The following is a 27429-nucleotide window of genomic DNA, read 5'->3' as shown; positions in this document are numbered from 1 at the left end:
GGAGGGAGATGCACCGCCGAGAACGGAATGTTGCCCTGTATACGAACTGTCATTAGTTGTTACAGCTTCTCGCGGTACTTGGGCCCGGTAGGTCGCAGTAGTTTTTGTCGTTTCGAAAGTCGTATACTTCGAAGCCGTATTGCTTGAGCTGGAAAGAAGAAACAGTCATGTATTAAAAAATGATCGATTTTCACTCTTTCGTTCCCGCGACGAAAGTTAATTTCGTACCTAACCGCGTATAACCGGTATAAACGCTTTCCTGTATTTAAATCTTGTCGAATTAGATCCTTTGTACACTCCTTTGAGCTGTGTTGTACGCTATGTTTATACTTTCGTACTTATCTTAGTATATTTTGCAATTATCTACTTGTTCAGATCTTTAGTATATTCCCTCGTTTGTTATACTGTCCTCAGATCTGTCAACCTGATTGTCATAGTATCAAATTAATAAACTCAATTCCGCACGCCATGATTTTCTCAGATTCATAGCTTTCAAACTTGGTAAACCTTTACACAAGTTTTGTCACATTTATTCAGTAATTGCAGGGGAGTTCGAATTTAGGTTTCTACAGCTGTACCCCACAGTGTTCAACGTAAGGACTTATATATGTAACACAGTTTAAACCCTCTATTCGCTTTCTATCCCTAGCTTCTTAACGGGGCGATATTGTTTCTTTTATTTTAGAGCTGCGTCAGATCATTTTGTGTATATACCTTACTACTCTTTACCTACTCGATGTGATTTTTGTCATACCGAGTTAACATTTCTTGTAAAGGTAAAATAATAAATAAATAAAATAGTGACTTCTCGCGCGCGAAGACACTCGCTGAAGGTATACGAAGCGTATAATGGAAAATTATAATAATCTGTATTATATATTAAAACACGAATTATATCAACGAATTCCGAATTTCGCAACTTCCTCGTTTCGCTAAAAGCAAGTCGCTCTTGCATCTCGGAGATTGCGCCAATTTCGGCAGTATAGCGGGTCCCAGAGCGACATGATAAACCGCGAACCGAGCTCATCCAAATGCGCAGCCTCGGACAATCGTCGCGGGCAATTCAACGACAGCTAGGAGAGAAAAATTGCCCCAGCCCCTCTCGACGACAGAAAACAAGCGGCGCCAATTCATTACTGTAACCTCAACCGCGCGGCGGGCCATTAGTTCGTCTGCAAGCCTCTCGGCCCCCTCCATAAATCCCTCCGAAAATTGCCTCTTCCGCTTCCTGCGCCTTACGTATCCTCTGCTCGCTCCGTGAGTCGCGCGATTTCGGCAATTTGCAATCGCGGAAACGATTCGGCGTGTCCTGTACTAATTACCGGCTGCACCGCACGTAAACCGAGCTCGCCTCGTGGTCGATTCAATTACGCCCCGCCTCCACTTGCGGCAGCGCCGCCGACCTGCTTCACGCTGTAATGACGGCCGCAATCTACAGCAGCTATATGTATATAATGAAATTATTATATTTAGCGTGCAGCTCAGTGCATCCAAGCAACCGATCGTGCCAGTCTCGATGATTTCCATCGGACCGATGTAGTGTAGAGGTAGAGGTATATATACCTATCTATATATGTATAAGCGCGGCGTTTATTAATCAGACCGCTGCGCGATTCAGATTCCGCGAGCGAGCGCGTTGTATTTACGACACGGATGAACGGCCTGTTTATGAGCTATATAGTCTCTCTTGGCACGTGTGGAATCGATTGTAGCGCGGCCGACTGTAATTGCGTTTCATTGTATCCATGGGAAATGAGATCTCACCAGCGCCATTGTGATCCGGATTTTTTCCTGCGAGGGAAGGGCGCAGCGGGGCGAGGAGATGGCCAGAGAGCGTCGTTTTATTGCGGAAAACGATTGCTATTAAAGCCCCCTAATAGGTCAACAATTCGCGGCGGCGGAATGAACGCGCGCCGGTATACACAGTGCGCCGAGAGAGAGAGAGAGAGAGAGAGAGAGAGAGAGAGAGAGAGAGAGAGAGAGAGAGAGAGAAAGCGGCGGAGTACAATGGGAGATCGCGATGGCGTGACTGCTTATTATCCGGGCTCGAAATTGTAAACGGGCTGTAATGGAATTTTCGGCGCATAATCCCGGATGCGTTCATGGAATTGACCGTGTGCAGGCGGGGGGAATGACTTCATTCTTAGTCGGCGAGGAATAATGTCCGTGTGCATAAGCTGGTATGGAAAATAAAAGCAATGTTGTGTGAAATGCGTGCATTAATAAAGAGAAATATACTTCGCGTTGATCATTTGCCATATTCATTTGCCATCGTCTCGTTACAGGATATGAGCAAAATATATTCCAGTCAGTATGTCGGCGTCGCATTGTGGAGATAGGTATATACGAAAAGTTTATCATTAAAATATCTGAGGAAACTCCTCCGGATTCTCAAGGCTGCGGGGGCTGGATAAACCAAGTCTACATAATGCACGAGCATAAGTACAGGGAAAATAAACTGAACCACGCTGAAAAATAACCCCAGGGCGATGCGCAGGCACTATCAATGCCGAAGTAATTCAAGCCGCGGCGCGCGTCGTCGAAAGTTCGACACCGCGATCCATCCAAACAAGAATCAAAAAGCGTCATCGCATAGCTATTGCTCTCGGCTCAGCGCGATGTATGCGCGCGAGAGATGAATTTCATCGATATATCGAAGAGTTTGCCTTCAAAGAAGCCGCGATCTCGGCAATACGTCATTCCAAACTGTAACGCGCGCACTGTAGAGCGCTGGAAAGCGAAGCGTAACGCAAAGCATCCCGGTAATCCCATCGGCTCGTGTGGCCGATGAAATTAGTTTGCCGCTCCCTCTTTTCGCGTGCCCGCGCTCGCGCGGCGCGATTGAATCGCTTACTTTGAATCGCCGCGATGGCTTCATTTTTCGTCGAGGAGCCGCTTTGTGCGTATCCGAGTCAGTCAGTCGGAAGCTTCGCGAGGAAGGAGACCGGTAAACCCAATTGACTCGATTGTGCCGAAACACGCGGAAAGGCCTCGAGTCTCCGCCAACTTTGCTGATGTTTCATCTCATTAATTTGCGAGCCCGGTGATTCATAATCATGAAAATCGGGGGAAATTGTGAATGGGCTCTCTGGGCCAGCATTGAATGGAATTTTCTGTATATGAACCTCCCGCATAGAATATAATAGTAACATTGCGCCTTTTGCTTTGACTTGCAGCTGGCGCGAGGAGTAGCGGCGGCAAGAGCTACCCGGTGGTCGTCTTCCTACACGGCGAGAGCTACGAATGGAACAGCGGCAACCCCTACGACGGCTCGGTCCTGGCGAGCTACGGCGGGCTCGTCGTCGTCACCGTCAACTACAGACTCGGCATTCTGGGTAAGTCACTACTGCTTTTTGAATAGGCCAGCTCTGATGTCCACAGCCGTACGCGCCGGGACCGGGGATATTTCTGTCGCTCGCGAGGGCACTTTAAATTTGCTCGCGTGCCCGTGTCAGCCTCGAGAAACAAGCGTCACGCGGTTCGCTGCTCGAAATTAATTCACCTGCTCGGTTGTCGAACGGAAAATTAAATCGCGTAACCGCGTCTTTTGTCGATGTACTAGAAGAAAACAGCGATTTTCAACCCGGGCGGCCAAAAGAACGGCACAGCCTGCAAGCTCCCTCCGAATTTCCCAGCTTGCGCAGTCATAAGGAACGATTTCCCTCCGGCTAGCGCGCAATCTCGACGTAAACTGCCCTCTAGGAAAGTTCGGGAATCGTGCGATATCCGTTATTGCGAAAGAGCGCAAAAACTCGCGGGCGAAGAAAATCCGGTAAACAGAGTGCGAGTCGGCTTTTGTCGGACGGCTCTTTCTCTCTCCGCCTCGCGTGCGCGCCAAATATGTTCGAGCTCTAAACGGCATCGTGTGCTCGGTTGTACGTGTACACAGCACCGCTGCAGCAAAACTTTGTACCGGCGGCCGGCTCGCGTCACTCGCAACCCCGGCGCACCAGGGCGCTTTTCGCGATGGCTCTTGTAAACATTAATTTTGCACTCCTGCGGCGAATGGAGAACTATTTCGAAAATTCGGAGGACGCAAAGCTACGGTATATTTTTTCAATCGGTCGAAGTGCGCTCATGTCTCGAGGCCGCCTTCTACATCAGCCCGAGAGGGGAGCGTTCGCCGCAAGCGGAAAGGGGACTGCGCGATTGGATTCGATAAGATTAGGCGGATATTTGTGGGGGCGTCGTTTCGCTCGATTGTTATGGTGAACGCGCGCGCCTTTCTTTGCCCGGGAAATTTGAATGCCGCGGGCGGCTCGCACGTTCGACTGGCGTTCGCGCGTCCCTTGCTGCAGCCATTATCATTCGTGTTCGCACGGAAGCAGTTTATTGCACGCAGTGGAACAATTGATATACGAAAGGCGGCGGAGACGTTGCAGATAGTAAGGGCGCTCAGCGAAAGCCGCGGACTAATAAACGCGGGGAAATAAAGTAAGCATTAGCGGCGCTCGAGCCGCGCGTCCTCGTAAAGCAGAGACGCAGAAACGCGAGCGATTAGATAGAAGCCGCGCGTAAAGCAAAACGGGCGCGCGAAGAAAAACGCGGGTGGAAGAGGCAGCGAGAGAGATACGTTGTTGCGGATCGTGATGCAAGTCGAGCGAAACTCGTTACGTTTTGCATTAGAGTTGCGCGCGAAAGAGTGGAGCACGAGGCTACGCGGGAGAAGATAAGAGGAGAAAGACGAGGCGAGGGAAGAATGCTCGAGGACGAAGAAGAGGAGGAGAAGCTGAAGAGAAAGGTGTGAGGGAGGGGGAGGGGGCTCGAAGGGATTGAAAGTTTCGGAGCTGCTCGGTCGTCATGGCAACCGGAGCGGCCAAATCTAATAGGAAACTCATTACAGCCCAGGCCTTCCGTTTCAGCAAACTAAATTCTTAGCTCGCAACTCTCTTCTCCGCCGCCTTCTCCTCCTCCTTGTCATATAACTCGCCGTCTAAATGTTGCGACGCGAAAGAAAGTCGGATTATACCGTGATTGATAGCGTTCGGATGATTCCGTACATACCCAGGCGCGCTGCTCCTCTCTCTTTCTCTCTTCCGCTCAGCTCCTTCATCCTCCGCAGCTGCTTTCGCCCAAGCGGAGATTCTTGGGCAGAGGCTCAACTGCTGCTACCTACTTCGTTTATTAGTTTCGCCTCGAGAGTCGATGAGGACTGAGGAGTTATCCCCCTAGCTCTCTGTCTGTCTGTCTGTCTGTCTGTCTGTCTGTCTCTCTCTCTCTCTCTCTCTCTCTCTCTCTCTCTCTCTCTCTCTCTCTCTCTCTCTCTCATGCTGGATAATGGTCGAGATTGTTGTTTTTAACGAACCTGCGGCTGTGGGCTCTCCGCTGCTGCTGATGCGGAATACATTTTTCCCGGTGGAGCTATGCGAGCTTTCAGTAACCGGGAGCCGTAAAATCAAGCGGATCAGGACAGTAAAATCGTTCGATAAACGATAAGGAAGAATTACCGCTGCGTTTATGTACAACAGCAACGAAACGTTATCATCTCGCGCAGCGGAGTATACGCGTTTTTATTTTTGTTTTACCAGAAAGAAATGTCGAATATAATTATCTGGATGATACATTTTTGTTGTACAATATCTGTTGGTATAACGGGACTACTGCATATTCATTGTTCTATACTTTAGTCGAAATGAAACGGCAAAAATATCGCTTGCTATGATAAAATGATACTCGAACCCTTTCGAGAATAGCGGCATTTTAAAATACCGATTATGCGAATACACGAAGAATTTTCCTGGAACAGAAATCGGTACAAAATTTTAACGTGTGCCTTATTAACTCATTAAAATTCACAGAATTTCGCCTTATATAAAGTCAAGAACGAAGCAAATCTAATAAGCAGCGCCTCTGCAGCGAGTATGCTAATTACTTCTGCTGCGATTCGCATAATTTTGGAATGGCGCGGTGCAGGAATACTTATAAATATACTATTTCGCGATGTGCTTGGAAACTACTAACTGCTGTTCTGATATGAATTTACGGCACTCTTATCTCGCGCGGGAAACCGTCTGCCGAGGTGTGGAAACGCGCGCTAACTCCTTCAAAGATAACCACTTGCGCTTAAGTAATTATTTCGCAGTACAAGTCGTTGCGTTAGTAGCACGAAACTTATCCTATAATCCTCGTTACCGCCCACCACCGTCGTACACGTTTTGCATGTTTTATATGTGAATTATCCGATCGCATAATATTTTTTATAGCACAGTGTGGCTAAAATCCGCTGTTAAGTCACGCCAATCTGTGAATAAAGTAGTCTTTTTTTGCACCGTGTTTATCACTGGTTTATAACTGGTTTCATAAACAACCCAAACATATGAATCGAAGTGCTATACAATGCTAACTAAATCCAAATTTGAACTTAATTATTGCCTTTTTACAGTTATCACGTCCCATAGAAAATAGTATATTGTATAACAAGGGGCGAAAATGGTCTTTTCCAAGCGAGGATGATGTATGAGCACGAGTGGTAGTCGAGGGCGCCGTAGGCGCCCGTGACGGACACGAGTGTTCACACATCATCCGAGCCTGGAAAAGCACATTCGCCCCTCGTTGTTCACCGTGCTTTTTATAACAAGTGTATAAGGAAGACTATTTGGGTCGCCTATGAAGTGGATCGAGAATGGAGTTTTTCGAGTCGTCCACTACGGTGGGCGTGTATAGATTCATATATATGTGTGTATATATATGCATATATATATATATATATATATATATATATATATATATATATATATATTATTTAAATATATATTCATATATTTTTTATTTATTTAAATATATTTTAGTAAAGCTTTTAAAATTTAGTAAATCAAAATTTTAATAAACTGCAAATTTTGAAAATTTGAAAATTTTGAGAAATTTTCAAAATTTTAAAAAATTTTCAAAATTTTGGAAATTTTTGATATTTTGGAAATTGTTTCAACAGTTTTTAACGATTTAAAGCTTTAGTAAGGAGATGAACAAAAAAAATGAATCGAGCGGACCGAAAATGGTCGTTTTCGCCTCTAGAAGCGAAAACGACCATTTACGGTCCGCTCGATTGATTTCAGATTCTCCGATTATTATAGGCTCGTTCTACTTATATAGGGGGCGAAAATGGATTAATTGATACATGTATTGTGATCAGGAACTCTCACTCGACTTTTTGTGTGACGCTCGGAAAACCCCATTTTCGGCCCAGTTTATAGGCGCCGAAAATGGTCTTTTTTATGCACGTGTTATAAAAAAGACTTTTTTCAGTTTTTGATGTTTTTCTCCGGATCTGCTCCATAAAATGACTTAAAATGAAAGTGATATATAGTTATAATTATCTTCAATAATCACATAATTTTTTAGAAAGATTCGACATTTACTTTTCAAGTTATAACGGTTTCAAAAAATTGCACTTTATGGTGTATAATAAATGAACGACGACGATAACATGAATTCTCCGCGGTAAAAAGATAGGTAATTTTATTCTCTTTCATGCGCATATTAAGCAATTTACTTTTATAAACTTTTTCAATAACTTTATTCGAAAAAACTGGATTCTCAAAACTAAAAAATCGCTATAAAAAAACGCGCCTACAAAATATAAAACGGACTGTTTTCCCATCATGTTATAGTAAAAACGAAGAAAATGAATTAAAATCCACTGAGTAGAAGCTGAGATAGAGATGTCTACGAACAAGCACACACACACATACATTCGTACGGACATTTTCTAAAAACACTATTTTTCGACCTAAAATGTATCAAAACACACTTCTTACATGTTTTTACACAAACTCAAAAATTTATTATTACAAGGCTTCCTTAGGAAGGAAGCAAAACCGAGATTTTCCTGCGTGGACACGAACGTGCGAAGACAAGCGAAGCTTGCTGGAAGTATATTGTCCCGATCGACTGCCGTGAGAGGTTAGCATGGAGTCGTTGTTTTACGTTTCGGTCAACCGAGCGTACGGGTGGGAATATTAGTCTCTAGATTTATGGTCGACAATGAGTTTTCGTGCATTTAGGATAAGAACTTTTTATGTACAAGCGCTGTTTCTGGCGTAGGTTTTCCCCTCAAGAGATTTTTCCTGCATCGCAGGCGAAAGCCAGAGTGAATGCGGTAAGAGTGCAGGGCTCGAAAATGTGAGGACGGCTACGACTTCGTAGCACGTGCGCGATCGCAAAAAAGGGTCTTTGTTTAGTTCGCGTCGTGGCATTTACGGCCACCGTCACCGTGTTGACTTAACATCGTTCGCGGCATTGGGTCAGAATTTTATGGCTTTTCGCGGGCGGAATACTTCGAGATCTCAGATGAATCGGGTGAGAAAAACAGAGACCCGGGAAGGGGCCGAGTTTCGGGGACTTTGCGAGGACGAGCGTCGCCCCGCGTGCTCTGCGGTGTCAGTCTTGATCGCGACACGGAGCTGAGAGCCTCGCCTTGTAGAGTTTGTCGAATATATCTTTTGCATTTTTGTTTAAATCTTAGAGTTTATATTCTAGTTTGCCTTCTAATTATAGTAGTTTTAATCGTTTTGTCGTTTCACCATAGATCTATTTTTAGTTCTTAAACTTGTTTTTTATTAGTTTCATTAAATCTTTATAATTTTTAAAATCAGCAATTTTCGAAATACTCTTGAAATTCCAGCGCACATCTAACAACCCCTCCTCTCAATTTTTCCATTCTCGTATAAGTATCTCGCTTCTCGTTAAATTCACAGCTACGCAGACACGTACGTGTGCGCTTCGGTACAATGGCACGGGCGTCCGCGCGATCAATCAATTCATCTCTTCCACTATTTGCTCCACCCCCCCCCCCATCTTTCTCTCCCTGCGCCTCTCGCAGCAACGGATGGATGTAGCCATCCGAGCGTCGTCGGGTGTCGCTCGTTCGTTCGCGTTAATGAGACCGCCGCCGCAGTTCTCGCGCGCGCGCTCGTCGCGCATGTAGGCGCACATTTATGACAATTACGAATTCATAAGATATAGCGAGTACATATGCACTCGTACGTTCTTGCGATAAGACTCGTCGAGCGTGATTGTGAGGATCGAGAGAGAAAGAGAGAGAGAGAGAGAGTGAGAGAGAGAGAGGAATTTCCTGCCGAGCTGCGATCGAATTCCTATCCAATTAATGCCAGCGGGGGAAAGAAGCGAATTGCGCGCCGCTGATTTTGCTGCTGCTGGAGTGCCTGTGGCTTGGGATGCTAATTGGAACTGGATGAAATCGTAGTTTGCTTTTTCGAGGCGATATGGCTTCGAATAGGAAATCAACATTCCGCCTCTTCGCAGGCTTTTTGTCGAATATTTTTCGTTCTTGTTTATCGCGCGAACACTGCCTAACAACGAGAAGCTGCTTCATCCGCCAAGATTTTCTTCAGCGGTGGGCTATCGTAGATCCCCTGCGTTTACTGTAAATATTGACTTTTTCGCTATTTATGAAACTAGGCTCATTATACCGTTAGTTCGTGGGAATTATTTTGCAGAGATGAAAATCATAATTCCATTTTTAACTTCTAGAACAAAATATACGCGCTTTGCACTGAAAGTATGGAGTGAGCACAAAATTTAATTACATTTCTCTGACCAGCATTTTTCAAATGTGCTAAACACTATAAGCGTGAATAATTTAAGTGAAGGTATCCGAGTTGCGGATTCGCTGCTTCAAAAAGAGCAGAATTATCAATTTTTTTTCCTGGAAGCAGCTTCGTAATTTGCATGAATAATCATTTCGCGCAAAGCCACTCCGCATTGAAGGAATTCTACGTACCCTGAGAGAACTATATATTAAAATTTACTACATATGTAGGAAAAATTACTATATTAGATAGTAACGGCAGGTCATACTCGCTCCATGACGATTTTTACTATATTCATAGTAAAAATTGTTACTTATATTATACTTATACTTATATTAAAATTTGTTACGTGTTTACTAGAAATTACTACATTATATAGTGAAAATTATTTTAAGAATTTCTCCGTGTGCCAAAATTTGAGGTTATAAAGTTGATTTATGCAGTAATCAGAGACCAAAATCTATAATTCTTTGTTTATCTCGTATTATTAAGTGATAAAATATCATTCGCTGCTATTATTTATTAATTTATTATTATAATGACTCATGAGTAAATATGATTAATATATCAGATTTGAAATTTAGTACATAACAGTACTGTTTGGGTAAGTGGTCAGCGCGCTCGACTCCCATTCCAGAGGTCCAGGTTCGATTCCCGTCACCGCAGAAAAATTTCTTTCTTTCGTTTATTTCTTTCACTTAACAACATTGAATATCAATAATAATAATAATAATAATCATGTTCGAATAAGCGCGTAAAATTGGCCAGCAAAAAAAAAAATTAAATTTTAAAAAATTTAATTTCAGTATAGAAATTACTATCTGAGATAGTAAAATTTAATACAAAGCAAGTATAACCGTCCGTTACTATATAATATAGTAATTTTTCCTGCATATGTAGTAAATTTTAATATCTAGTTTTCTCAGTGTACGGTCGGATAATTGAAAAGTAAATTCAAAAGATACTGATTGCGTACGATAAATATGCTTCTCTCTCGTTCGTGCTCTCGTCAAAAATGGAAGATAACGTAACGCAGAGGTGAACTCGACCTACACAGCAAGAACCTAATTTCTGCAACGCGGCACATCTCCCCGAGCAATTTTCCCGAGTCGCCGATGGGGGCAACTTTTTCACTTCCACTGCGGAAGCCGAGTGTAGCGCCATTGACAAAATAGTTCTCGACCGTGGCTGACGGAGAAGACGTGGGCTGCCCCGGAAGGAGAGAAGCGGGGAAAAAATGAGACAAAGGACGAGCGGGAGATTGAGAGATCTCTCGATATGCCCTCTACATGTGGTTTGGCGAGAAGAGGAAGTGATACACGCGGGAAAGGGGGCAAATTGGGGATTTCGAATTTTCGACCCACTTCGGATTTTGTCGTCCATTTTATTATCTATCGTCGTACGCGAAAACGTTCGATGATCACAGTAGTTCTCGATCGAAACGAAGCTCCGAAACGAAGCTCCAAAATCGATTTTGAGTAGAATAAAGCTAGATCCTGCCGGCGGACAAAGAGCGGTGCGCAATGCAGCGAATCCGTTGAAATCTGGTCAAAAGAAACTCTCACGGAGAGACCGCAGAGGCTGCCGCAGCGTCACGCACAAAGAGAACGAGAGCAACGATTGTGTCGAAACGAACAATAGTCGCCGGCGCAGTGCCGCGCTACCGAATTCCGGAAAATTTGAATTAATGCTTCTCCCAGCAGAGCGGCGCACACGCAGAGCCGCGAAGGGCTATACGCGAGCGTGTGTACAGGACAGGGGCCGCTCAGGAAGCGCGCGTCGGAAGGCGTTTTTCAAACGCGCGACACATCCGTCGCCTTGACGGAAAAAATCGCGAATTTCGCGCACTTTTTTATTCGAACCGGCGCTCGGGCTAACCGCTGAAATACGAGGGAGCTTTTTTAAAGCGAGCGCGCTTTTTTATTTTTTCGCCGTTTCTTTGTCGCTTATGAGGCGCGCTTTTGTTTAGCGGCTCGTTTTTTCCCGTTGTCGCTTTGCGCGGCGACGCTTGTTTGCAGGTGATTCACTGGGAAAATTTCAATTAAACTTCGGTTACAGCGCTGCCACTGCAGTCGCCGCCTCGTACGCTTTGACCCGGTTTACTTTTTTCCCGACGCGAGAGCGCTGTTTTTTTTTCCGCGGGACGCGCGCGTGTCTGCACAACGGACAATCACGCAACGGTGGACGTAATTCACGCGAAGCCGAGTCGTATTTTCGAAGGCCGGCTCTGCCTGAATATTCAAACGCCACGGAAGCGGCGCGCGGATTCACATCAGAGAATCCGATTATCTCGAGCCGCCATCATCATCTCGAAATTATACATAATATATCGCTTAATAAGAACGATAATCCAGGCGCGCGCGGCTGACTCCCTCCAACTTATCAATCACCAGCCAGCTGATCCCCCCGGAAGCGGAAGTGCGCGCCGCTGCAAAAAGCACCTCCATACGGCCCTCCCGTAAAAAACAACCAAGAGCCAGCCGAGGCGCGCGGGTAAGAAATTAACGACTTCGACCCTGCTGCACTGTTCCTCTCGTCGAGCGCGCGCTCGCGGAAGAGCGGAAGAAGATTGCCACTTCGCGTCCGTCGCCTCAGAGCTCGAAAGACGAAGAGCGAGAGAGCGAGAGGAGAGAGGGAGAGCCGGCGGCCGGGTGGCTCGAGATATCGTCATATTTTTCCCGAACAAATTTACTCGGTGTCGCCGCGCTGGCCGAGACTCTTTATCTCGCTCGTATAACCGAGTTGCTGGAATTTTTAGAGCCAAATTGACCATTTCGAGTAGCCGAGGCGTGCGCGCTGCGGAGCCTTCATTTTTCGCCCCGGAGATTTCGGAGGCTCCAGCATCAGTCGCGCGCGGGTGCTTGCCTCCTTATACAAGGAGATAAATTGAAACGTACTCCCTTGTAAGGGCGGCGATGCTTGTTGTGGGGGTATATGAAACGGTATAACACATATACCTGCTCGGGAACAAGCGTTTACAGCAGCTTTACAAACCCATAATAATCGATAAGGCAATCTTCCCGTAACGGCTCATGCGAAGCTCGTTACATGTTGAGCCAGGCTGTTTACATTTTTACTAGCTCCGACATCGTCTGCCCCATTTGCCTCCTCTCGGCCGCGCATTAAAATTCCATAAATTCTTATCTTTCCGTCGGAGGAAGGCGGATCTCATCGGTTGCATTTACTCGGCGCAAAGAGAATCGATCGATCAATCATTCTGCCCTTTCCCGGAAGCCGAGCTCTCACTCGCACGCAAAAGCCCGCGTCGAGTGACATTGTACGTTGTAATGACTAGCGCTCGCTCTCGAGGCTTGTTGTGCGCGGCTCATGCAAAACAAATCGCTCGAGTAGCTACACGAATATTTCCACCCCCTTGATGGCTTCCGTTCACTCTCGCGCGGTCTTCTTTGGCTTTTTCGTCGGCTGCGAGGGAGTTTTTGAACGAAATAAAAGGGCCATTGTAAGTGCGAGCGAGCACTCTAGGCGCCGGGACAAAACGCCGATCTGATAGCGTGCTCCAACTCCGAGAGAAGGTGGTTGAGGGAAAAGACATTAATTTATGATTGTTTCCATCTCTCTGGACACCCCATGCCTGCTCGATGCTGCATAGGTCTCCCGAAAATGGCTGGCCGTTTCCAAATTCACGTTTACCTTCAGACAACGCGTTCGCCGCCACATTCTGCGCCGAAACCAAAGACTTGTTCAAGTTCTACCTCCGCCGCCCAACAAACGATCTGCTACCCGATATATGTATTTCCCAAACTAAAGTCTCATATCCAAATATCTTAAACAATTCTAAACTTCTTAAACCTAAACCTCCGACCTTAAACTATAGGCAACCTAGAAAACTACTTGGCACTGTGAGATTCTTATTTTTTATTATATCTTTAATACGAACTCAATGATGAGCAAATCCGGTTGTTAATATGTATAATGAAGTTCGCTAACTAAAATTTGAAAATAACAATGCTTGGGATTAAAGCTATCACATATGCATGCCAATTTAAATTGAAATATTAAAGCAGGTTAATGTTGGAGTTGAAAGTACGTTACATGCGCGTACATGATTATTAAAACGATAGCAAATATTGATAATAGCATGCGGTATCCTATCAAAAACCATATTAATCATGGATAGTTTATTAATCATTGATAAATATGCACACAAGTGTAGTATTACGGAGAATGTGTCTTCCGGTTTAAAGGAATTCGGTGATAGTTGCTTTAAGTCGAACGTTTTTAGAAATGCGTCAATCAGAGCTCTCAATTTGCAGAAACTAACCAATCAGGCTGCACCATTTCAAAAACGTTCAGCACTTCACGTGAGTGAATCGTGGGTTAGAGTATTTTCATTACTATACCCGTTCGTTTCATTCAGGCGACATATTATTTTCTCCGACCAAACACGCATTAATTTTTAGTGTTAAAGGGCTAGTACATGTATTTAGCGCGGTCCTGAAAATGGATATCTGCATAATGCGATATGCATGACTTTAATTACCACCAGTGCGTACACCTCTTACTGTGCCTCTATATTCTTAAACATTGTTCAACTAAACACCGAGTGCCCGGCAGTTTCACGATAGCGATCGAAATTCAGCCGATGAAAGAGCAGCTTCGCAAACCAAAATCCCTTACAACCCAGCCATATGGGCAGATTGATCATGCACAGATTGCAGCCCCGTAAAATCAAGAATTATCCCGAAGCTTCTGTAGCGTCACGACTCACCGGCGCTGTGCGAGCGATTATTTATTCAGAGTATAACGCCGCGCTATATATTGGATGCATGAATCATCCGAGCAGCGGCGAGTCGAAGTCAGTATGTGTAAAGAGGCGAAGAAGAAGCGAAGGAAGGCAACAAAAGAACGCGCGAGAAATATGTATACGTATGTGCAGGGCCGTCCAGGAGAAAAGTCGAAACAATGGCAGGAGGATATGAATTCCGCCGAGCCGCGCGCACGACTGCAGTATTGTTACACGTCTAGCCGTATGTGCGCTGCGGGTGTCGGTGGGCTTGCGGCCGCGTCGAATGCGGCTGTCGGGAAATAGAAATCCTTGCCGGGAATTTGGGCGTTATTTAGTGCCTTCTTTGGATATGGAGAATCGCGAAATGCCTGAAATCCCGCTCTTTTAAAATATCGGGCTTGCATAGCCGCCGATATAAATCAGACTTTTATGAAACGGCTTTTTTGTCGCGAGCGGTATTCCCGCATCCATTGTTTTTCCCCGATTTATCGTGCTGGGGGATTTTTTGCCTTTTTTCGGGAAACTATATGCGCGATTCGAATATCGCGGTCGGCCGAAACTCGCGCTGTCTTGCTCATCATATAATATAGACTTGGCAACCGATATGGCACAAGTTTCGAGCCGAAGCAAAGAAATCGATAGCAGGCGCATCCGTCTCAATTTCGCCCGACTTGGCAAATCAGGCCCGAGCGATTACCTTGCGGAGCATCGCAGCGTGACTGAAAATCCCGTCAGTCGGAGCGCAACGCGAGGCTGTGCGTATACAGGAGCGAAGCGCTCGATCAGCATCCGTTATTTTCGCCTAATCGCCCGCGAAGCGACATCCCCGTAATCCTCTCTGCCTAGCCCCATCTCGAAATAACAAGCGGCACGGCCCACTAATGCGTATCAGCGGCAACGTAATTCGACTGTTACATTTTGATTGCAGGCTTTCTGAACGTCAACACGGACTCGCACTTACGCTCGCCGGCGAATTACGGACTGATGGACCAGATCGCGGCGCTGCACTGGGTCCAGGAGAACATCGCCTATTTCGGCGGCGATCCGAAGAACGTGACGCTGGTCGGACACGGGACCGGCGCCGCTTGCGTCAACTTCCTCATGACCAGTCGGGCAGTGCCGGACGGTGAGTGCCATTACGACCCTCGTTACTCCGCGCTTCCCCCGCAGCTTTTTCACTTGCGGATGCGCGCTAACTGCGCTAATTGCGGGCTATCGAACTTTGTCCTTCCGCTGATGAGAGCTTTGATTGGAGCGTTTCTTGGCATCCTATGGAAATGAGAAACCGCAATTATATGTGCTAAAATGCCCGAAAGCTAACTAATTACAAACTTCGGGATCCATTAGCAGGTCAAAAATTTAATTTTTCCTCATTCACGCGGATGCGGCAAGAAGCGACACCTCGATGCCTTCGGCGTGTCAGACCCGAGCCGAGCACTTAACGCTCCGCATCCGTATAATTTTGGAAAACGCGCGAGCCAAAAACAGCCGAGGCACTTCGTCACTCGCTCGGATGCGTTATGCTGCAGATTACCGCGTGCGAAAGGTCAAACATCGAAACGAGCGACAAATAAGTCGTAACTCCCGTCCTGAAGTGCGCCCGGCCGGCGCTTGCCAACGGCCAACCGCCAGCCGCGCGCAGGAGCATCTCTCGCGAGTATATATCGTCTATCGATCCCGACACACATGTCCAGCGCACTCGCGTCTGCGGCTACAGCTGCGGCGCATGCAGGCCTATATATATATATATATATATATATATATATAAAATAGATGTAAGTCCAGTCGCTCGGACAGCGCGCGCATCAATGAAACACGCGCGGAAGTTCGGCAACGAGGCGGCCGGAATGAGCTGGCCGGCAGCGGGCCGACTCCTATGTATTGCTCGACTCGTCGTCCCAGACTCGCGGAATGGCCAACGCCCTGTGGTGTATCGGTTGCCGCTCCCCCGGGCGAGCGAGCTCACCGTCGCAAGCGAAGCCCCTGCTGTACACCATCGAGTCCATGGGCAGCTCTCGCACGGGAGAACTTCCGTTTCTACGAATCTTTAATTTAAGCTCTTCTCCGAACGACCGCGCTACGCACCTTTGATAAAAAAGGTGCCATACGTGAAAAAGTCGGAGCACGATATTTCATGCAACTGGGAAATAAAGGGCGTTTTTCTGAAAACTCCACGAATCCGTTTCAGAGAAATTGAAGTTAGTCGTGAACAAAGAGCCTCATTTCCTCTGCGAGCGCACTCGTGTCTGCAGCATCCTTGAATCGCTCGTTTTTCGAGAACACGAATTTCGAAAGAGACTCCGTACAAGCAGGGCTGATAGTGATTCTTCGAAATCCGAGGACTTAGTAAAGGGGCTGCAATAACGAGACTCGAATAGTTGTTTCGAATACAAAATATCAACATTCCGTTACGCAGACTCTATAATATATTATAGCGGTGCAAGGCACTAGGCAGAGCTCGTTCTCCAAGCAAGAAACTCGATTAAGGGAGCATACAATAAGAATAAAGCTCCCCTGCACAGAATAGCCCGAGCCCGCGAAATAATTAACATCGGCACCAATTCGAGTGGACTCGAGGAATGCAGTCCGCAATAAATACCGGACGAAATTGCATTCACCCCCGTACACGCATCGGATCTTTGACCGCGCGGCTTAACTCTGCGGCTATCCGTTGTGCTGCTGTGCAGCCCGAGAGCCTCTCCTCCCTCTCGCGCACGCGTATTCCATCCGCTCTTTGCATCAGCTCTCAGAAGAGCGAGCCGCTTCCGCTTCTCTCGCCGGCTTTTTGTTGCGCAAAAGTGCAGTCTTTCGCGAGAGTAGGAACGTTTAGCGGCGATGCTTTAGAGGGATGGAAAAGGGGATAATTAAATTTACGCGTTTACTCACTGCACGGCCGGGTCGGCGGGCTATAGGCCGTTGGGGATGAGCAAACTGCGCTCTAGCTGCCATGTTCTCCGATAAAATTTCTCTCCACAGCCGTGCATGCCCTTGGGCTCCAATTTCTGCTCGTTGTTTTCCGTATCAGTGCGGCGTCAGCTTGAAAATCTCTGCGCAAAGGCGTCTCGGGCCAGCGCGATATTCGCCCAAAATTAATTACTTCTCACAACTCTGTCAGCTATGCAACGAATCGCGAATCGAGGAGACAAGGGTGGAACTAGGTAAACAGGTCGCAGGCGATCCATCATCCGGCTGGAAATTTTTATGACTCGGGAGCGGTTCGCTGGGCGGCAAAAAGCCGAGCGTATAAAGCGAGCTCTGTCGCTGCATCTCGTATAAAATCGAAGCGCGTCCGAGTGTGGTATAGGTATACGATTATGCAAGTTTAGCCGGCACGCAGGGATAACGAGCGGGGCCGTCAGCCAAGAGGCTTTCGAGTGCCTCTGGCTCTGCAGCTCTGGTCCGCTGTATAATGCAAGGCACCGGGCAGAGTCGTATGGCCCGGCCGAATGGGGCATCGGAAGCGCAGCCGGACGGATTAATTGGGAGCTTCGATGAGGATTGTTTAAGGCATTCGTGGAGTTAAGTAGACCGATGGTTAGCCGGCAACCGGGAATCGTGTTTATTTTATGAACCTCGGAGCTTATCTCCGAGGGGGGAAGTTGCTCGGGTATTTTTGATTCTTTGAATTCTTTCGACCTGCTATCCTGAAAGAAATGTTAACAAGTTTTTCGATTTATTGTGTTTATTGGCAAGCCAATCCGGAGACTGAACATTATTTCAGCGTTTTCATCTCGGTTAATTTCGATAAATATATTATGATGCATGACTTCAATTTCTGAACGGATAAACGCGATCGTTTCAAACGAATGAACTCTAGAGACAATTAAGCTTTCGCTGTGAGAGTTCGAATACTATTGAAATACCGCAAAGACTGATTGCTTTTTTCTATATTTACTTTGCATCCTACGTGAAAAGCAGTTGAATAAATTCAAATATTTTTCAAACAAGTTGAATCGTCGCGATTTCTCCCATCTTACCTAAAAGGTCTTCGCACTGCTCGCGTTACCCGTCCGTCTCCAATCCAATTTTTATGATGTTTAAAATATCAGATAGTTGGAATCGATCGAAGGAAAATAACAGAATCTCCGCCGAAATTAAAAAGGCCGATACACTTCGACATTCTAAAATCCAAGAGACGCATCCTCAAAATTAGGCTCTGTAACAAGCTCGACTAACAGCGACAATAATGAGTCCAGAGGCGCAAGGTACTGCAGAACAGAGACTCGATGTCGAATAGCGTGAAACTCGCGCGCAAAATTGCGCGACGCAGCGGGCAGCTCGCTGTCTCTACGAGCTGTGCGCGGTTAATCGACTCAGCGGCATTATGCTGCCGCGAGAGACCTAACGTACCCCGGTGTAATCATAGTCTGCTACGACCGAAGGAGCTCCATCGAAGGCATATAATTTAGGCCGCGGTGCAACGTTCTCCAATTGGAAATTGGAATATTATCGCGTTTGGGTTTAAGAAACGTCTTTTACCGTTGGCTGAGCTTTATCAATCGAACATTTGAATTTTGCGCCCCAACATGGTAGGCAACTCATTGGAATAGTGGTGTGGCGCGAAATACGATGATTGAGACCTGAAAGATACCTTGTCGGAAGAAGCGAAGCGAAATCGAAACGAGCTCCTCTCAAGGCGTCTCGTCAGAAAAGAAAAATACGACGTTTAGATAGAAGAACAGCGAAAAATCTTTTATAAAGCCCCATCGCACATCTGTGACGTAAGCGATACTGCGGCAATAGCTGTAATCGCTCCCGCTCGCTGCACCGACAGCCGGACATAATTCGTTCGCCCTACCCTCTCGTTATTGCAGGTCTGCTGTTCCACCGAGGCGTCCTGATGTCGGGTAGCGCGCTCTCGCCCTGGGCCCTGATAAGGGGCGCCGCCAATTACGCGACTCAGGTCGCCAAGAATCTCAATTGTTCGGTGAGTAATGGCCCTTCTCTCCTTTCCACTTTTCATTCCACTCCGCTCCTTCGCGTGCACGTGCGCCGCTCTTTGTTCTCGCATAATTTGAAAAGATTTCGCGGCTTTCCAGTATTAACTTCTTCCGTTCCGTTCCTTCGCGTCTGCGAATACTGCTTATTTGAGAACGGCTCGATCATCGCTCGGCCGAGAAAGGCCAATTAAAATCACGCTTCATTCGAATCCGAGCAGTCGCGAAATAACAGCCGGCATCGCATTACTTCCACACTCGCTCCCCGGGCTCACCCGGCTCATTTGCCCGAAGCACATTCCGCCATGTTCCATCCATCCCGCGCTGCACGAAACAAGCCCGAGACATTAAAAGCAGGGCCGCGCGTGTGTATTTAACCGTCGTACTCTGTCTCTCTCGGTGGCCAAGTCGACGGGAGACTCGCAGGCGCTGCTCAAGTGCCTGAGGGACGTGCCGCTGGCCCCGCTGTTGGCGGTGCCGGTGCAGGGCTTGGAGTTCGCGCCGGCTTTCGGTCCCAGCATCGACGGCGTGGTCATCGACCCCGGCGAACCCGAGGACCAGGACTACACTCTTCAGGTGGACACCATCAACACGCTCAACAACATTTTGCTGAGGAAGGACGTCGTCGCCAAACTGTCGAGGTGAGATTAAATTAAGATAAGCTTTGCTTCGCTGTTTCGTCACATCGCGTTGCATGAGTCGGGCATTATTGTGTTGTAAAAAATCAATATTCTTTCCAGCCCTGCCAAGATGGTTAAAAATATTAGCGCGACTGATCATTCAAAATAAGCTAATCCACCATCAGTAACTGCCACCAGCAGCCTCGCAGTATAAACCACTCGTTCCCTTCGTTTGCCAGACAGGCTACTATGGCAAATAAGCAGCGCAGAATTACTCTATTTTCACATCGTCCTTCCCCAAGAAAATCGGCCAAACTTTTAATGCTATTATAATAAATTCTACGTGATGATCACCTCCCTCCGCGATTCTTCTCCCCTCCCCGCATCAATTATTCCAATTCTATCAAAGTTCTTCTTACTCTCAGCCCATTAAAAAAGTGTACAAGTTCTTGTTCTTACGCGACTCGGAGCACACGATCCCCCGAGCGACGCGGCGTAAATTACCATCGGAGCGAGTCCGCAGGAAGCCAGAAAAAAATGAGGCGGCGCAAAAAGAAAGCGGGCGTAAGAAGCTGGAGAAGGAAAACCGCTGCAGCGGGAGGGAGGAATTCGAATACGCAAATCTTTCGCTCTCCTGGGCTTTTCGAAGTCGCACGCGGCCGGATTTGCAAGATTAAGCAGCGGCTTCGCCGCGAATAAATGAAAAACGCGGCGGCTCAGAAAGCGACGAGCGCGCGCGCGCGTATGAAATTAGAAAACTTGCTGCGCGCGGCCCGCGAAATGAAATCACATCGCTCACTCGAGCTCGGCTTTGCCGCGCTGGTTGGCGTGACTACATGGCGCGGGAAAAAAAATTGTTGACGAAACCGTGTGACGGTTAACTCTCTCGCATGTATGGAGGGGCGAATATTAATCCGCTCGAGTTTTCGTTTCGCTCGGTGTGTATGCAACCGAAATTCGTAACAGTGAAAATTTAACTACTTCATTCGTCGAGTTGACGCACCAATTGTTCATGAACAAAATTGTGAAATTCGAGCAGTGCTGATAAGGCATTCGAGGAGAGTGAAAATAAAACTCGTTTGTTCAAATATACCGATGCATCGCATGTTCGCTATTTTGAAGAGTAAAAAACTGCTGCCAAGCCCTTATTGGCACTTAGCTTCCCCCTATTTCGCTTTTTTGTTTTAATTGTAATTATTATGTTACATAGAAAAATTTATTATAATGCTAATATATATCCCGCCGTTACTGAGTTATTGGGTGTAGGAAGGTATCAAAGTACTGCATCATCAGTAAAAATAGGTTTTGATATTTCATTTTCTTGAACCAATCAATAAAATCATTTGAAATTTTAACAGTAATTAGTTTTTGCTATGGAGAATCACTAAATTTTTTTTAAAGAGTTGGACCGTTTCAAAAAAAATTGTATCATTGATATCTTGAAAACCAGGGTTTGGAAAGCTGCGCAAATAACTTAGCCATTCAGTCAGAAAATCTACCTTCTTCCAAAGTTGCAGATAAATACAAGCCTTTTTACTCTCGTGAACGTTGGACATAAAAAACTCATTTTTCAGTATTCGAATTGTCACTGATAAACTATGTGGTCGAATTAATTGAAATTGACTCTTCGCGCTCGACTCACTTCACGCCGGTCAAAATAATCGATCAGTCGTGCAAATAACGCAAGGCACGAGCCCTGCAATCCCCGATCCCCATTAGATCGGCAATCACAAGCGCATCGGCGCGACTGCCTGCAAATCCTACAGTCACTTTATCAAACGTTTTCCCGCAAGTTCAACGACCCGCCAAACTACCTTTACTCCACTCTTTCTCTCTTTCGCAATTAACCCACTCGAAACACTCGCTCGCGCCAAAATGGCCATGCAAATGCGCGTGCGCGACTTTTCAGCGGCGACGAAAGCTCATTATTGCACTTTGATGCCCGGCGGCCATATCGACACCGAGCAACGCGATTCGCGCGGGGAATATGAAGAGAAACAAAATAATGCGCGGAGCGAGGCGAGGAAATAGTTCGGCGCATTGCGCGCAGACAAGCGCTCTGCAGTGTGTAGCGCCGTTATAGACTCTCGCTCTCGATTCAAAGCCACCGCTGCGCGATCGTTTATTATGGCGGGTGCGAGCGGCTGCTTTCGCAAAATGGTGAAAATCCACGAAATGTTATTGTTGATATTTCAGCGTCGTATATAATTTCGAAGATACGGCCACCGGTGTATTACGAAGCCGTATACCTGTATACTCGGGTATACACTACAAGTCATAACCGTATCTTTCGTATTATACGACCATTACTCGCTCTACTTATATATCCTCTAACGTTACGGCATCAAATCGAATTTATCACGCTTTCAGAATATCGCTATTATACGGTGTAAAAACGGTTTTATCAAAATACTCGCATAAAGTTGCCGCTACGTGTGCTGTACGCGTCTACTTTCCGATGTAATGAAAAAGTATTTGTTTTGGAGAGACTGCGTTGCGCGCAGTTCCAGTACTTTTGCATATAACTCAAGAATCTCGTGCATTTTTTCCGTTTCACCAGCGCAATTTTTTTTTAAACTGAATTCCCTCCGTTACGTTTTTATACCTATACAACTCAGAGAAAAAATTGTTGTACCGAACAAACATTAATTGAAGCATATATAGTTCATAGTTGCGCGACATCTGAATCAAGAATACATTGTTTCCGCCACGTAGTATAGTGGCTATGCAGTATTTTTTTTTTCACTTCAAATGGCATTTAAAACTCTCGTAACTTTTTTGTGCTAATTCTATCTGTTTCGCACCCTTCCGTCCAATTTCTACTAAGCCCGTTTTTACGTTGTCGTATTGCTTTTGGCTTGCCCTTTTCGGCTTTCATTATCCGCGCTGCCGTACCATCATTTATTCTTACCGCACAAGCCCTGCCCACCTGAACCTCCGTGATTTCATCAGTCTGGTAACGTTCGATGACGCGTATTAGTTATGCAGCTCGTCATTGTGCTATTTTCTCCAGCCCCCATGCATCTATTTGCAACCCGTATATTTTCAGCAAAATCTTGCATTTTTTATTTCCCCGACGCTTTTAGACAGTACGCTCTATTTATTCACATGAATCGGCTCTCGAATTATCAAATAAGAGTGCGCCAACGAACAATACCTATATACATCTGTAAAGTCTGTCATTCAAACGCACGAAAAACGGGTGATTATAGCAAATAAAGCATCGGTACAAAACATTGAGAATGATAAACCGCCCCGACGACGAGGAAGCCCATTAGACCAGCTGATTGCCGCACATTTACGAGAACGCGCAGTAATATCTGTCCTTTGTCTCCCTGTTTGGCAGGTACGACCTGATGGTGGGCGTCGTACGATCCGAGTCGTACTTCTCGCTGACGGCCGAGGACGCGCAGTACGGCATCGAAGCCGACCGCAGGATGAAGATACTGCGCGAATTTGTCCGCAACACCTACACCTACCACCAGCCGGAGATACTCGCGACGATAATCAACGAGTACACCGACTGGGAGAAGCCTGTGCAGCATCCGGTCAACATAAGGTAATGCTATTTTTTGCGACAGTAGAGCATACAATAACGAGATCAAACGAGACGCTCAAGGAATTATAGAAAACAAGACGTTCCCCGTGGCTCTGCTCTGAAATTCCTTGAAGAACCTTCCACCTAAATTCTCCGCGGAGGAGCAATTCATTATCCGCCCTCGCTCGCGTGCATACGCTCGGTTGAAATCGACCAAGGGCGCATGGTCTTGAAAAAAAAGAGGAACGAACTGCTATAGCAGAGCAGCTTCCGCTGCTACTCCCTCCAATTCAATTCCAATCTAAAGAGCAAATGGAACTGTCAATTCGCGAGCCTCTGCGCCTGATAAGCCTGTAACCAGCTTTCTCTCTCTTCTTTTTCTGCTCGCCTTTCTTGTGCTGCCCGATAACGCGCCGCCGCTGCAGAGACGAGACGCTGGAAGCGCTGGGCGACGCGAACACCGTCGCACCGGCCACCCGTACGGCTGACCTGCACAGCCAGTCCCACCGGAACTCCTACCTCTACGTCTTCGACTACCAGACGAAATTCGGCGACTATCCCCAGGTAAGTTGAGAACGAGATATAGGCAGCGCATGTGACCGAGAGCCAGAGCCGATTAGTGCGAGCCTTCGGGCGTATCAATGTCGCGAGAAGTCTGCTCCTGGCTCCTCTTTTTGATGGGGGGAAGTGATGGGATTTGAGAAGCTAAATTGGATTTCAAGGGAGTTCCTTATTTGGAAGTAAGATTGCGTGGATTATTTTCGTGTTTAAATTATACTCTGTACCAATAAAAATTAATTTTCTACAATTTCTAGAATGCAATCTTCGCACTTAAGACCCCATCACTATATTTCGTAACACCCCAACCGTTATACGCGACACCCCGGCCGAATTCCTAGGGGTACATAAGCTCACATTTTGCCAGTTGAGCATTCCGAGAAAGCTATTAAGATGGATTCCTTCAAGCAACTGATGATCGCCATGGGCGTACACCACCAAGGCGTCGCACAGTGGTGCGAAACGGGATTTTTCATTTCAAAAATGTTGATTCAACTCGATTTTCGATATAAAAGGGTTGTCCAACGGTAAATTTGTAAGGTATTGTATGTAGAATATGAATCCAAGTCCCTAGAAAGGATTCGCCAAACCAAAAAAAAGTTATACGGTCCACAAATAACCTCAAATTTGCAGAAAAATGTAGAACATTATAGTAATGAGTTAATATTCTACAAAAACCATTGAATCTTGTAATTTACGTTGATCACTCATCTTATTGCTGTATATAAAACGAAAAGTAAACATATTAGGTAAAAAAAGCCAAAAATGAATCCCCCGATATGGAGAAAAATGAAAACCCTTATTTTATGTTTATTGATATTTATATACATATACAGACATATATGTATAAATTTGTGTGTGTGTGTACACACACACACACACACAAATATATATATATATATATATATGTGTGTGTGTGTGTGTGTGTGTGTGTAAGGCCACTGCTCAAGGAAATTCACTGGAGTGGAGTTTTGGGTTAGAAATCAACACTTGTATGATGTAGTATAAACAACTGTTTTTAACAATATGTACAAATTAGTAAAGGCTAAAAATATTACAGTAAACGTATAGACTTAAGACTAACCTGAATCTATACAATTGCCGATAGCAAACCTTTTAGTATATCAGTTTCAATAACCTCATTTATAACGATCCTAACGGCTCGGAGTCTTATTACATACTGGCTCTCACTCACATGTCAACAAGTGACAAAGCCAAGCTTGGTAACCCACAAGCTTACATCCCCCCCATTCAATGACCGAAGGTGCACTCCATCGGAGTAAGGAACAAGCTTACTAGCATGAAAAATATTTGACTTATTTTTTCTAAATCTACTATCTAACAAAAACATTACATCAGAAATTTTCTCTTTGATTTTAAAAGGACCTACTCTAATTGAATCTATTTTATCTTTATTCAATTTATTAGCGCTTTGTACATAAACTAAATCTCCTACCTTATAATCTATCTGTTTCACATTTTTATCATAATATTCTTTATTCTGATTGTGAATTTCTTTTGATTTCCTAAAAGCTATTTTTCTACTGTCTTCCAAATTTTTCAAATTGTTGTCATTTAATTCATCGGGTAAGAATGAGTTGTTTAGTCCTGTCAGCAAATAATTAGGAGTAAATCTAGTTGAACTGTGAATTGTATTGTTATAATCCTTTACACATTCTTCTGCTACCTGAGGCCATGATTTATTTCTATTCTCGTAAATTTTACATCCTATTCTGTTTACCAAAGTCTGATTTGTCCTTTCATTTAATCCATTAGAAAATGCACAGTCCACTGCTGTAAACACCAATGCTATCTTCTTTTTATTTAAATATTGCTTAAACTGTGCTGAATTTATACCAGGATATTGATCTGTTAACACCAATTTAATACTTCCATCATTTTCTACTTTCTTAATTAAATTTATAAAATCCTTTGCAACTTGGGTTTTTGAAGTTATTACGTAAGCAAATCTTGTAAAATGATCCACCGCCAAATATAGATATTTCTTTTTACTTTTATTACCTTTGAAACCTCCTATTGTGTCTAGGGACACTATTTCAAGAGGTTCCTTTGCTGGACCAAGTTGAGATAAAGGTGCTTTAAAACAACCTATTCTTGATTTATTTTTAATGCAAGTTTCACAAGATCTACAAGTTAATCTTATATGCTTATACATATTTTTAAAATAAAATATTTGCCCAAAGGTTAGAATTAACTGTTCTGTGCCTATATGACCCTGATCAACATGTACATCTCTGATAAGAGATTTTCCAAATTCTTCAGTAATCCATATTTTCTCTCTATCATTTAAAATTTTATAAATTATATCATCTTTAATAATGCATTTTTCATAAACTTTTAACAATTTTTGATTTTCTTTGATATCGTTTTTTTTTACGTGGCATTTGGAACTCGAAAGTTCATCGCCTTATCTACGCAAGCCTCCCACGCTGCCCTATCTTGTGTCAACCCCACCCAAGATGCACCTCTCCGATCGACACCCACCCGTCCTATTTCTACTAGATCCGCTTTTACGTTGTCCTCCCATCTACGTCTAGGTCTACCTAGAGGTCGCGTTACCATCGGCCTGCCCTTCATGACACGCGCTGCCGTACGGTCGTCTCCCATTCTCTCTACGTGCCCTGCCCATCCCAATCTGCGCGATTTTATTATTCTGTTAATATTTGGTGACGCGTACAGATTGTGTAACTCACCATTGTGTAGTCTCCTCCATTCCCCGGTTTCCTCATCTTTCTTCGGCCCGTATATTTTTCGCAAGACTTTATTTTCAAATACCCTAAAACGGTTGTCCGCCTGCTTAGTGAGAGCCCACGTTTCGCACCCGTACAGAACCACCGGCAGTATTATTGTCCTGTATATTCTTATTTTAACGTTTTTAGACAACAGCCTTGACTTACTCACGGCGTAGAAGCAAGCATTACCCGAATGGAGTCTCTTATTTATTTCGACATTAATCTCGTTTCTATCATTTATGGTCGTACCCAGATACCTGAATTCGCTAACCTTTTCAAAAGTAAAATTCCCAACTCTGAGATCTTCCTCCCCTCTGCAGATGCCTAGCTTATCCACAATCATGTACTTTGTTTTTGATTCACTCACTTCTAACCCTGTATACTCCACCACTTTTATGAGGATTTCCGCGTTTCTTGCTACCGTTTCTCTACAATCCCCCAGTATATTCAAATCATCTGCGTAGCCTAGTATCTGCGTTGTTCCATTAAGCGTTGCGCCCAGCTGGCTAACCTGCATTTTTCTAACGGCATACTCTAACGTTAAGATGAACAGCACCGTAGAGAGCCCATCCCCTTGTTTTAAACCATCGCGTATCATGAAGGGTTCTGATACATTACCGCCTACTCGGACCGTTCCCGTGCTTCCGTTCAGACATATTTGAATTAATCTCACGAGTTTTTTCGGTACACCGAGAAGTACTAGAATTTGATACATTTTTCTTCGCTTA

At 45.3% G+C, this 27429-nt stretch overlaps 1 protein-coding gene across 2 annotated transcripts in view; it reads left to right on the top strand.

The window, feature by feature from the left end:
- LOC100121155 (neuroligin 3) overlaps window positions 1–27429 on the top strand; it is a 279197-nt gene that overhangs the window by 226291 nt on the left and 25477 nt on the right. For both annotated transcript variants that reach the window (XM_016988579.3, XM_016988580.3), the window contains exons 2-7: window positions 3177–3335; window positions 15224–15421; window positions 19110–19222; window positions 19641–19873; window positions 23199–23411; window positions 23816–23954. In XM_016988579.3, the coding sequence (XP_016844068.1) occupies window positions 3177–3335; window positions 15224–15421; window positions 19110–19222; window positions 19641–19873; window positions 23199–23411; window positions 23816–23954 (1055 nt within the window). The remainder of the gene's footprint in view (window positions 1–3176; window positions 3336–15223; window positions 15422–19109; window positions 19223–19640; window positions 19874–23198; window positions 23412–23815; window positions 23955–27429) is intronic.

The sequence above is a fragment of the Nasonia vitripennis genome, chromosome 4 (genome assembly GCF_009193385.2).
Source record: "Nasonia vitripennis strain AsymCx chromosome 4, Nvit_psr_1.1, whole genome shotgun sequence".
Classification (NCBI taxonomy): Eukaryota; Metazoa; Arthropoda; class Insecta; order Hymenoptera; family Pteromalidae; genus Nasonia; species Nasonia vitripennis.
This window is presented reverse-complemented; position numbering and strand designations above follow the sequence as displayed.